The sequence below is a fragment of the Girardinichthys multiradiatus genome, chromosome 22 (assembly GCF_021462225.1).
Source record: "Girardinichthys multiradiatus isolate DD_20200921_A chromosome 22, DD_fGirMul_XY1, whole genome shotgun sequence".
Classification (NCBI taxonomy): domain Eukaryota; kingdom Metazoa; phylum Chordata; class Actinopteri; order Cyprinodontiformes; family Goodeidae; genus Girardinichthys; species Girardinichthys multiradiatus.
This window is the reverse complement of record NC_061814.1, coordinates 35,413,339-35,426,601: the sequence shown is the minus strand read 5'-3', so window position 1 is coordinate 35,426,601 and position 13,263 is coordinate 35,413,339. Positions and strand designations below refer to the sequence as shown.

At 42.7% G+C, this 13,263-nt stretch overlaps 1 protein-coding gene across 3 annotated transcripts in view; it reads right to left on the bottom strand.

Moving 5' to 3' along the window:
- Window positions 1-2,561: 2,561 nt before the first annotated feature.
- ptk7b (protein tyrosine kinase 7b) overlaps window positions 2,562-13,263 on the bottom strand; it is a 100,417-nt gene continuing 89,715 nt past the window's right edge. For all 3 annotated transcript variants that reach the window (XM_047351495.1, XM_047351494.1, XM_047351496.1), the window contains 8 exons: window positions 12,630-12,757; window positions 11,788-11,991; window positions 10,569-10,727; window positions 10,244-10,476; window positions 10,078-10,158; window positions 8,482-8,633; window positions 4,596-4,774; window positions 2,562-4,481 (listed from right to left, as the gene is read on the bottom strand). In XM_047351495.1, coding sequence (XP_047207451.1) covers window positions 4,321-4,481; window positions 4,596-4,774; window positions 8,482-8,633; window positions 10,078-10,158; window positions 10,244-10,476; window positions 10,569-10,727; window positions 11,788-11,991; window positions 12,630-12,757 — 1,297 coding nt within the window. In that variant the 3' untranslated portion in view covers window positions 2,562-4,320. The remainder of the gene's footprint in view (window positions 4,482-4,595; window positions 4,775-8,481; window positions 8,634-10,077; window positions 10,159-10,243; window positions 10,477-10,568; window positions 10,728-11,787; window positions 11,992-12,629; window positions 12,758-13,263) is intronic.

Here is a 13,263-nt window from a genome sequence, read left to right as displayed (position 1 = left end):
AATTATTTTACTCATTTTTACATATCTCTACCAGGGGTGCCAGTAGGTGTTACTGGCACTAGTAGGTAGTCGGGTAGAACCAAGGGAATAAACCCAGCTGCACAGATGAGACAAAATGACTTTTTATAACAGACATTAGACATAGCAGGAAAAGCCTATGTGTGTCTAATATTTAAGCCCCTGTAACTGCCTTTAGCTTGTGTCCCTGTCAGCACTGAATGCAAATATCCAGGTTGCCATGACAGCAAAAATAAGCAGTGTTAAGTGAATGCATTATTAGTCATGACTTTATGAAATAAACTTTTAAAAATGTCCTCGAATGAAAAAAGGTTGCTACAGAAAAATTGGCCAAGAGGCACTTCATTGGTTAAAGGTATTGATTCCCCTCCCACTTCCATCTCCCAGCAGGCAGATTAGAACAGATGCCTTATAATATTTTTGAAAGGCATTCTCCCTCAAGAGCTGCTGGGTTTGAGGAGGTTTTTATTGCCACATAAGCTCAGAGAAAGTCTAGTGTGCTTAAAGAAAACACTTCATAAACAAATGACAACGATAATTTCCCCAATATGCAATAAAACATGACTATTCACACCTGTCCGAATCATTTTGCGTGAAGTTAGTTGTGGAGAATAAAGAAAAAATGCAGTTTTAAATTTCCCATTTCTCTAACACAAGGACAGCATTATAACAACTTGAACTCATATCCTAAAAGCAACCTTCCCAGCAAAATCTGGCAGAAGAGATAAAAGATCTCTTTCCCCTTTTGTATTTTAGTGGTAAATAAAAAAGGCTAAACAAGCCGACCACTACTTCATTGTTCTGGGCAAAACAAATTTTCAAAGCACTTTTCTAAGCTGCATAGCAACAGCGAGTTACAATAGCCTTAAAAGAGATTGCTCACTCCAGTGTCCAGAGGTTATGCTTTTACCTCTAATAATAAACATAAATGTGTAAAATAACTTAATGAACCTTTCTCCAGCTCCTCTGGTTTTTACAAAGGGACTATACTACCCCCTAGTGGTCAACGAGGGTGATTTGAGTAAAACCTCAAAATTTCCCAGACTCACAATTGCGGAGTCCCCTTTATTTTGAAATACCAAAGTTTGCTATGCATTTATTGCAGATATTGATACAGCGGAAAGACTTTAAAAAATAGGACTTGAAAAAACTGCAACTAAAATGAAGGAAAGAGTAAATAAGAGGTAAGACAGAAGGAAGGAAAGACACAAATAGGGATAGAAGTAAGGGCATAAGCCGGAAAGAAGGAAGGACTCAATGAAGGAACGTAAGGAGTTGAGGAAGGAGGAAAGGGAGGGCAGAAGGAAGAAAGGAAAGAAGAAGAAATTAGATCATAGGGAGGGAGCAATTAAGGATAGATGAATAATAGAAAGGACTCATGAAAAGATGAGGAAGGAAAAATTACAGGAGAGAAAAAGAAGCAAAAAGAAAGGAAAGACATGGACAGACAATGATGAGAAAGGACGGGAAGAGGAAGGCACAGAGGCAAGGGAGGAGGAAAGGACAGAAGGAAGAAAATAATTATTCAAATTTGTATTAAATATCTGAACTGTGTTTGTTCTTTGAAACAGACGGGTCTGTGATCAGGACCTTCTTCTGGTGCCTCAAAATAAGCTAAAAAACAAAGGAAGACATGAACCTTTTATTTCAATGACTCCCAGGCACTCAAGGTCCCTTTGGTTAGACTTGAGATCAGTGGACTCTGTGGTCTGTTTATAAGCCATGCAAAAACATAAATGTATAAATCTGCTTTGCATTAATGTCTCTTTTCCCTAAATCTGAAAAATATCGTTTGCTCTTGGGGTGTTTTGTCGTTTTTTTTGAGAACCACTGATTTTTATATCTTGAAAGGCGTTATATGAATAAAGTTTTACTTACTGAAATCACTCAAGTTTTAGCTTGACCAGCCCTGACCCATAATTGACCAGTTGCAAACTCAAAAATCCAATCTTTATCCAACCCGTCATCGCACCACAGCTACACCTTGACAACAACTCTATTCAGTGTGGAGGCTGTTACCAAGAGAAGACACACAGCTCAAAATATTAATGAGGTGTAAAACTGAAGTCAGAGCAAATACAGAGAGTGAATGAAGTTAAGGGCACGACCACATAGTCTATTCTCACTTATCTAGCTGGGTCACAGGGGTGCCGGTGCTCATCTCCGGTCATCTCACACAGGACAACCAACCACGAACACAAATGCAGAAGTGGCATTTAATAAAATAATAAAATAATCTAATGGTAATAATATAAACTACTTTATCCCTCTTCTTTTGCAATATATAAACTAAATAAAAAAATTTGGGGCTACAGATCTATTGGTTTCTTTGAATATTTATTCTTCTTTGTTTCCTTTGTCTTTCCACCCCTAATTACTTCCTGTATTATCTATGTGTTCCAAAATAAAGTTTTTAAGCCATTCGATTGCATAAATTCCTCTTTTAAAATACGGGAAAGAACGTCTGCCGATGCAAATGTTTTATCCAGCCCTGAAGACTGCTGCATCGTCGCTGTAAATAGTTAAAATAAAAACACATTGAGTAAAAACACTGTGCACATTTATTGACAGCAGCATGTATACCTTTGAATATATCTGATTAATGTGAACATTTGCTCAAGCAGAGTAAAAAACAAGGTCTAGGTTTGAGTGCCTAGCATTCATAAAAACAAAACATTAAACCAAAAACAATATATAAAAACAGGCTCATAAACAAAGGCCTTTGCATTTGATTAGATAATGTAAAAAAAGGGGAGATTGTTAGGATAATCCTTCATTTACTAGGCACTTAAATGACTCCAGGTGACCTGCATTCACTGTTTTTGACCTCCTTTGTACTGACGTTTAGCATATTCAGTTAAGATGCAGACTGAACGCACACCGAGACCACGTGGACCATGTGACTAAAAAAAGTAATGTGAAAACATTAAGTACCAATTACAAACAGTTAAAAACAAAAGAAATCAGGACCTTCATCATAAATAAACAGGTACCTGTGCATCCTTCTACACAAAGAAACAGTTTTCTCTTAAGTGAAGTTAGTGCATGGCTATTATATTATGTACACTTTTTCCTGGTGTGATGGTCCACTCTGATAAAAAAAATGGAAAAAAGACAGAAAATGTGATTGGACCTCTGTGGTTGTTATGCTGCACATTTAACATGATGATAGGCTTAATCCCTGCGACTGTGACATAGATAGTAACAAATAAGCACCTGGAAGTTGAAACAAGAACACACACTCATCCTTTCAATATAAAGTCTTAGCTAGAAAACTCAATGTTTTCTTGTTTCAGTTTGCTCCTGAAGTGTATCCAGGTTATGTTTTAAATCAGAAGCGTAACAGACTGTGAACCTTCATGCAAACCTTGCTAGGTCTTTTCTTTTATCAGCATATTTTTGAGTGAAAAAGTTCGTCGTAAGCACGTGCCGCTCAAAGGTTAAAGGAGCAGATTAAATATTTAAGACAGGGTTGTTTTTATCATGTAAATATTTCCAGTCTCAACCTTCCTCAGTCCTTTATGTTCAATTGAAAATAATAAAAAAACAAACGTTCATTATGAATTATTGGCAGATATTTATACAGTAGGCCAGGATTTAAATATGGAACCTCGAAAAAAACAGAAACTGGATGGCAGAACAGAAGGAAAGACAGGTAAGAAAGAAAGGAAGAAATGAAGGAAAGAAAGGTATTAGTAAAGATATTAGCAAGAGAGATTGAAAAAAAAAGGACAGAAGGAAGGATGCATTTAGGTAATGGGACTTAGAATGAAATCTGGAAATACAAATATTTTTTCCATACTCTTATTTTCTTTTTCTATATTTCTCCAGATGTGGAAAATACTAAAATCCAACTCCAGACTCTTCCAGCCTGCGTAGGAACCATTTTCAGATGACAAATATTAAATTTAAGAAAGCCAGGTCTCACTCCTAGGATCATCTACTAGTTTCAGGAGACATCTTAACTGATCAGAGCAGAGCGTTGTTCCTTTCCTGCCCACAGGGTGGCAGCGGACAGCTAAGGTGAGTGTGTAATGTGGGGTAGAGGCACTGAGGTCGTGAGCCGCTGCAGACGGGACTGTTTGTAGACTGATAAATGCTGCAGCCAAGCAGAACTCCTCAGTCAGCGTGCTTCAACTGATTTAGCAAAAGTCTAGTTCACACCCTCAACTGAAATGAAAAAGAAGCGTTCTTTCTTCAACCCCCTTCCCTGAAATGAGTGAGACTAGTAATCCAGCATTTGTACTTCAGAGGGAAAAAGGGTAAAGTTCAGGTCCCCTCCTCTGTTTGAGGATGATCCTCTCAGACTTTACTGTCAGGGGGCTGATCACCCAGGGCGTGGACGATGTCGGTGAACGAGGGGCGCTCTTTGAGGCCTGGCGCCCAGCAGCGGACCATGAGCTTGTAAATTTTGGAGGGGCATCCATCCGGAGCAGGAAGCTTCAGTTTTCCCATCTTTAGACCTGCAACAAAAACATGAGAAACATGATGAAAAGTTTTCTATGATGAATTCAATGACGAAGAACCACCGTTCAGCCTCTCTTTAACCGAAGCCCCGTAGAAAGCATCAGCCCTACCTTCCAGGATATCGTCGTCGCTCAGCTTGCTGTGCGGCATTTCCCCCAGACTGAACACTTCCCACATCAACACTCCAAAGGCCCACACGTCAGACTTGGTGGAGTAATCGTCCTCAAACACAGACTCTGTTGGCAGCCAGCGCAAAGGGATCCATGCCTGTCTGTAGTGGTAGTACTCACTATGTTCACAGGACAGAAGACAACACACAAACATAAATAAGCCACAGTTATCTATCAGGTGGGCTCATTGAGTTATAATTCAGCTCACTGCATGATTACTCAATATTACAGGTGCATCTCAACAAATATCATTGAGAAGTTAATTTATTTCAGTATTTCCATTCAAAAAGTGAAAATCGTTGATTATCTAGGTTCATTGCACACACATTTGTGTATTTCAAGAGTTTATTCAATGATTAAAGCTTAACGCTCGTAAAAATACAGGTTCTAAGAACATTTAAATATTACATAAGATCAACAAAAAAGGATTCTGTTAAGGCAGACGCAATCATGGGGTGGATTGCTGATTTAAAAGTTGTCAGTAGACAGTCACTAACACGCTAAACAAGGAAGGAAAGCTAACATTCCTAAAGATGGAGGGTTTTCACTGAGTGCTGTATTCACACATATTAAAAAAAATTTGGTGGAAGGACAAAGTGTGGGGCAAAACAGTGCACAAGCAACAGAGATAACCACAGCCTTGAGAGGCCTTTCAGGAAGATTCACGAAGCGTGGACTGCAGCTGAGGTCAGAGCTTCAGGAGCCACCACACAAAGATGTTTTCAGGAGATGGGCTACAGCTATTTCGTTCCATGTGTTTAGTCACTTCTGAACCAGAGACAACTTCAGAACTGTTACCCGGGCTTAGGAGGAAAAGAACTGGACTGTTGCTCAGTGGTCCAAAGTCCTCTTTTCAGATGAGAGTAAAGTTTGTGCTTCATTTGGACATCAAGGTCCTAAAGTCTGAAGCAGGAGTGGAGAGGCACAGCATCCATGTTGCTTGAATTCCAGTGCTTAGTTTCCATATTCAATGATAAGCTGGGTTGCCATGTTATCAAGTCCGAAGTCAGCTCTGCTGTTTACAGGAGACTTTACCGGTGGGTTGTGGGTTCTAAACCCAGCTCTGTACATCTCAGTCCTTGTGTTCTTGGACAAGACACTTCACCCGCCTTGCCTGCTGATGGTGGTCAGAGGGCTCAATGGTGCCGATTGTATGGCAGCCTTGCTTCTGTCAGTCTGCCCCACGGCAGCTGTGCCTACAATGCTAGTCTACCACTATCAGTGTGTGAATGAATGGGTGGAGGACTGATTGTAGTGTAAAGCGCTTTGGGGTCTCTGGGGACTTGATAAAGCGCTATGGAAGTGCATGCCATTCACCATTTAGATCATGTCATGCTTCCTTCTGCTGATAAGCTTTATGGAGATGCTGCTTTCATTTTCCAGCAGGACTTGGCACCTACCCACACTGCCAAAGGCACCAAAAGCTGGTTCATGACCAAGGTTTTACTGCGGCTTGACTGAGAGTGCAAAGCCACAAACTGATCACTTCCATGTCAGTAATTTATGCAAAAAGAGCCTCTATAAAGAATTGAGTGCATATACTGTACAATACACGAAGATACAATATTCTGCTGGGGGACTTCAACGTCCACGTGGGAAATGACAGTGACACCTGGAGAGGCGTGATCGGGAGGAATGGCCTCCCCGATCTGAATCCGAGGGGTGTTTTGTTATTGGACTTCTGTGCTAGTCACGGATTGTCCATAATGAACACCATGTTCAAACATAAGGGTGTCCATCAGTGCACTTGACACCAGGATACCCTAGGCAGGAGGTCGATGATCGACTTTGTTGTTGTATCATCAGACCTTCGGCCGCATGTTTTGAACACTCAGGTGAAGAGAGGGGCTCAGCTGTCCACTGATCACCACCTGGTGGTAAGTTGGATCCGCTGGAGGAGGAGAAAGCCGGACAGACTTGGCAGGCCCAAGCGCATAGTGAGGGTCTGCTGGGAACGTCTCGCGGACCCCTTGGCCAGGGATGTATTCAACTCTCACCTCCGGGAGAGCTTTGACCAGATTCCGAGGGATGTTGGAGACATAGAGTCCCGAAGCGATTCTGGCAATCCATCCGGCGTCTCAGGAGGGGGAAGCTGTGCTTCACCAACACTGTTTACAGTGGGGGTGGGAGGCTGCTGACCTCGAATGGGGACATAATCGGGCGGTGGAAGGAGTACTTTGAGGATCTCCTCAATCCTGCCATCACGCATTCCTTGGTGGATACAGAGGCTGGGGAGGTTGGACTCTTTCATCATCCAGGCTGAAGTCACCGAGGTGATTAAAAAGCTCCGTGGTGGCAAGGCTTCGGGGGTGAATGAGATCCGCCCTGAGTACCTCAAATCTCTGGATGTTGTGGGTCTGTCATGGTTGACACGCCTCTTCAAGATTGCGCGGCGGTCGGGGACAGTGCCTCTGGACTGGCAGACTGGGGTGGTGGTCCCCCTTTATAAGAAGGGGGACCGGAGGGTGTGTTCTAACTACAGGGTGATCACACTCCTCAGCCTCCCTGGTAAGGCCTACGCCAGGGTATTGGAGAGGAGAGTCCGGCTGATAGTCGAACCTCGGCTTCAGGAGGATCAGTGTGGTTTTTGTCCCAGCCGTGGAACACTGGTTCAGCTCTATACCCTCTACAGAGTACTCGAGGGTTCATGGGAGTTTGCCCAACCGGTCCACATGTGCTTTGTGGACCTGGAGAAGGTCGTGATGCCCTGTGGGGGGTGCTCCAGGAGTATGGAATCCTGTTCATAACTTTTATGGACAGGATTTCTAGGCGCAGCCAAGGGCCGGAGGAGTTCTGGTTCGGGGACCAGAGGATTTCATCTCTTCTTTTTGCAGATGACGTGGTCCTGCTGGCCCCCTCTAGCCAAGACCTACAACATGCGGTGGGGCGGTTCACAGCCAAGTGTGAAGCGGCTGGGATGAAGATCAGCTCCTCCAAGTCCGAGGCCATGGTACTCGACCGGAAAAGGGTGGCTTGTCCTCTTCAGGTTGGAGGGGAGTTCCTGCATCAAGTGGAGGAGTTCAAGTATCTCGGGGTCTTGTTCACAAGTGAGGGAAGAATGGAGCGGGAGATCGACAGACGGATCGATGCAGCTGCCGCAGTAATGGGGGCGCTGTGCCGGTCCGTTGTGGTGAAGAGAGAGCTGAGGCGAAAAGCGAAGCTCTCGATTTACTGGTCGGTCTACGTTCCTACCCTCACCTATGGCCATGAACTTTGGGTCATGACCAAAAGAACGAGATCCTGGATACAAGTGGCTGAAATGAGCTTCCTCCGTAGGGTGGCCGGGCGGTTGGACTCTTTCATCACCCAGGCTGGGTGATGAAAGAGATAGGGTGAGGACCTCGACCATTCGGGAGGGGCTCGGAGTAGAGCTGCTGCTCCTCCACATCGCCAGCTGAGGTGGCTCGGGCATCTATACCAGATGCCTCCTGGACATCTTCCTCGGGAGGTGTTCCAGGCACGTCCCACCGGGAGGAGGTCCAGGGGACGGCCCAGGACACGCTGGAGGAACTATGTCTCTCGGCTGGCCTGGGAACACCTAGGGCTCCCCCTGGAGGAGCTGGAGGTGTCTGGGGAGAGGACGTCTGGGCGTCTTTGCTGAGTCTGCTGCCCCTGTGACCCGGTCCCGGATAAAGCGGAAGATGACGAGCACGAGTACGGGTACTTTTCAATAGGCTGATATTTTTTTGTCAAAATTATTTTTCTATTGTAGCTAGAAAATATTCTATTCTTTTAACTACTGAGGTAAATGAACCTTTCTAAGAGATCCTAAGTTATTGAGCTGCAGCAGTAGAATTGTGATGAACCTCGTGTGTTTATAACAGACCTGTTGTAGACGTCTTTGCTGAGGCTGAGCGAAGACACTTTGATGCGCCTCTGACTGCTGATCAGACAGTTTCTGGCAGCAAGGTCTTTGTGAACAAAGCGGTGATTGGACAGATGCTCCATGCCGCGAGCCACCTGGGCACATATGGAGACCTGGAGGGAAAAAAAAGACAAAGCAGAAGAAAACGTAAAGTGACTTTCATAAAACATTCACAGTAGCCAGATACATGTTTTTTTTCTTGCTTAATAAACACCATAATAAGCTCATAGGAGGTTACAGACCTGAAAGAATTAGATTTTCTTCATAAAATGATTAATTGTGAATGTCGCAGTAGGCAGCAACCTAAGCAAAAATGCATCTTCAGTGTTTTATTTATGCTTAAGGAGCATATTTTATCATATTTTGGTAACACAAAGCCTTTAAATCTCATAAATAACTTAACAAGTCTCCTGCTTTACTATTTTCCAAAGCAGATCATACCATATTTTTAAATATGGCTTTCAGTCTTTGGAGGCATATTTGTATAAAACTGAATATGTACTAGAAAGGATGTGTAGTTTCCTTCTGGCAACACAGACAAAGATGGAGTCGGCACTCTTGTGTGAGATTTGGCCAACATGTTTGAACCACTTTTTGCAAAGGGTTTATCATGTTTAATGCTAAATCTTTGCTTTAAGGACACAGGAAAGGCATGGGGCTTCATCAAGAGATCATGGGACGGCCTGACCCGAACAGCCCAACCCTGAGGCGACCGCAGATGTCGGTTGAGAATGAGCATAAAGTTTCATATGTAAGAAAATGTAAACATCTGCAGACTGTGTTATTATGTTGTGAGCACCAAGTATATTTCTTTAACCTAGTTAGGTTCTATTATCTATAGTTGTCCCTTAAAATTCAGGAAACAAATTGCTGAAGCTGGTTTTCGATTCGTAAAGGTCGGTTTCACTCGTTTTGCCGTCCGGACAAACTAAGATGAGTCAAAATGAATAATACTTGTAAATTATGGGCTGTTTTTAAATACAGATGCTTTAACTTAGTTCATGACAAGTAATGTTGAAGTCGCCTTGGGTTTAAAACCTAGAAGTAAAAAGATCTTCAGGCACAAAAAAAAACAAAAAACCTTAATGAATGAGTGTCTATTTATCTGGCAGCAACTCAAAAACCAAAATGATCTTGGCTTGATAAAAAACAACTTAAAAACACATTAAAAACAGAAGATCAAAAATGGTTTATTTTGTGTTTTAGATATTGAAATAAGAAATTCAAGAAGATTCAAACATTTGTCAATTTATATTTTTCCCTGCTTATTCAAATCTGAAAATGATCAAAGTGTATATTTTTCAAGACTGAATAGGAACACTAAAGAGTGTTTTTAAATCACTGAGTAGGGTGCCGGTCTGTTGGATCTCCACCCGACTGCCTCTTAGACAACATTTTACCTGAATGTACGTACCATCATTTTCTATTTCCAACTTGAAAATGGGCAAGCCTGAGCAAAAAGCCTAACCCTAACCCAAAATTTACCTTTTAAGCATATTTGACGAGGAAAGCGGCTTTAGAGCAGAATCTATCATTTATAAAACTTTCAGGACTTACTTTTGTCTTCGTGCTGATTGGCTGAGACTTCACCTTGTCATCCTTGCTTTTGGAAATTTTGAGGAACTGCTTCAGATCTCCCTGTTACCAAAAAAATCAAAAACTGTATTAAATTAAGAAAAATATATATATCATAATTTCTTTGCTGCAGTTCCTGTGTGCGTACCAGGTCATAGTACTCCAGGATCATGTAGTGCGGGTCTGCCTCTCTGCAGAGGCCCAGGAGACGCACCACGTTGGGGTGGCTCAGCTTGGCGAACATTTCAGCTTCACGGCGGAAGTCGCTCTGCAGCTGCTCATCTCTGGACTGCAGAGACTTCACCAGAACCACCGACTCGGCCTCATTCTCTTCGATACCCTTTGCTTTGGACAGCAGCACCTCACCGAACTCGCCTTTACCTGAGGGAACATTCACCAAACACACATCAGAACTGAGGCCCAAAAACAACACCATCTATTCTGGAATAATACCTACAATAAGGTTACAGTACCTAGGGTTGTGATGGTTTGAAGGTTTGCACGGGGAAAGTGGAGCTTATCGCTGGCGTGGCTGTGGCGCTTCTCGGTTGTAGCGACCGTACCCATGGTGGTGAGCGCCACCTCCTCCTGGATCTCAGCTGTGGTATGGCCATTTTGCTGAACAGCATCTCCTGATGAAAACAACACACACCCACAGTGGGTCACAGACAAGGAACAAACGATTAGGACTAAAACTCGCAGGTTTACACAAGTCATATATCCTCTTAGCTAAATACTGTGGTATTTATTACCTGCAATACCCGCAACCAACACAAGATGGCAGAAAAACCCAGATCTTTTTAACATTGGAAAGCAAGAGAAAGAGAACCAACCATGTAAAGTGCTAGTATTGATAATTATTGAGAGCCCTGGTAAAGATGTGTAAAAACTCCATCTTTTATTGCAGCACCACAATCTCATATCTCAACGACAGGGGGATAAGGGGGGGGGGGGAACACAATATTGTTATGCCAACCTATTTCTGTCCAACCATCACAAAAGTAAATGTGTCCATTGTGCTAAACATTGCTGGGATTTTAACTAGACCAGACACCCCAGGTTGGTCTCACGTGAAACAGAGGAGGAATATGCTGAAAATTAAAGATTTAATAATTGCTAACGAAAGAAATTTTAACTCCAAGCTGGGAATTAATCCTTCAGATCGAAGCAAAAATCTTAGGTTCATATATATATATATCTTTAGTTTAGTTAGGTTCTGGTTTTTTACTTCAGATTAAAAATGGTGTTATATCACCTGAAGAACATGGGCAGAGTTGCGGTGTTTCTCTCAGTCCATCACAGAGACTTAACATCTGCTTTTATAACTTGCAAAATGGATTACCACAATTTTCTGCTTTCCATCAAAAATAATACAGCGCCCATACAACTACAACAAAATTCAGCTGCACGAATGCTGACGAAGACCAGAAACGGCTCCCGTTGGGTCTGCATTGGCTATCTGTACACTTTAGAATAGGTTTCCTTCTATTTCTATCTCATCTGAAGCAAATTATGCTGCCCTCCTTAAGTATGAAAAGTGCTTTTTAAATAAAGACTGCTTGAAAATCACTTCAGCCCCACTGTTTAGTATAGTAGAGAATCTGTGATGCATTGGGTGTCCAATAACGTCTCCAACAAAGGCCCTAAGAAGCTTGTTGGTTTGCACATGCAATCCAGAAACCGTGTCCTTACCATTAAGACACTCCATCTCGGGCTCTTCTCCATCCTGGCCCTTCTGCAGTCTTTTGGAGTTGCGTCTCTTTTTGCAGTAGAACATGAGTCCCAGCACCACAATGATATAAGCCACCGCCGCCCCCACAGACAGCCCAATGGTTTGGATCATCTTGTAAGGAGCCTTGTCATCATCCACGCCATCATGGTAAGGAAATGGTTTGTCTGCAGGACACAGAACGGTTATAATGCTTGGTGTTGAGAGCATAATGTTGAAGTTATGCAAATACATTATACGTTAGCAAAAAATGTAAGGAATATCTGGAACCCCTACAAGAGGGTTAAGAGGTTAAAAAGTCTGACCTATAGTCTGAGAGATGCTACAATCACATGTCCTACAGCCACATACATCCAGCCCTTTAATGCTAAAATGATTAAAATGATCATGTTACTGTTATTGCTCTGTTGGGCAGCTTTGTCACGCGAACCCAGACAAACAACCAAATTCAATCGTCTCCTTCTCTGGAACAAGACATCCTTCTGTTAAGGTAAAGCAAGAGCGTATGACTGTAATTTTCAGCTTTTATCGGCCTCTGAGTGCGAAGCTTTATTAAATCCAGCATCTACTCTATCCCATCACCCCGGTGACAGCCGTGGCGTCAGAGACGTGGGCCCGGTTATTAACCTGTCACCATGGGTGACAGACAGACGGGTGGAGGTTTAATTAACGCCTTTCTCTGTACTCCTGTGATTGTGCCTCACTGCTCTACGTGTCCACCTTTGTTCCTGATAAAGAAAATCTTTGGAAGTCTCTCTGTGTGTGTGTGTGTGTGTGTGTGTGTGTGTGTGTGAGGGAAACGTACCCACTACGTAGAGCTGAGCCACACGGTCTTTGATGCTGCAGCTGTTCCCGACCACACATGTGTACCGTCCCGTATCGTCAGTAGTGACGTCTCTTATGATCAGCGAGCCGTTCGGCATCTTCTGGATTCTGGAGAACATGCAGAGAGCAGGAACATGTGAATCACAGCTAAGAAGAGAGAAGCGTCCTCCTTCTTAATGGCACTGTAATGTCTTATCTGTCCTAAATGATCATGTTTAACTGTCTGTTGCATAGTCAGTTACAATCAAGGGATCACACCTAATCTGCAGAATTTCAGCTGAAATAACAGCACAGCGTAGCATCTGAGGCCCATACACCAGCAGGTTAAAAAGATTAAAGTAGGTTTTGTCCTCATTTTACAGGATACCTACACATTTTCCATGTAAAAACTAAAAGCTTTTCCAGTCAACATTCCAAAATTTATTGCATGGATGTGTGGATTGATGGAAGGACATAACAAGGGAATGAAGGAAGAATAGAAAGGAGACTTGAAATCCTCCACATAAATCTCATCACTGCATCTCTAATCTTCGTATAAATGCGCTTTGCTGTACAAATGTTTAACCAAAACATATTTGAAGTGATAATTCCTTACATTTTGTTGGTCTCACTTT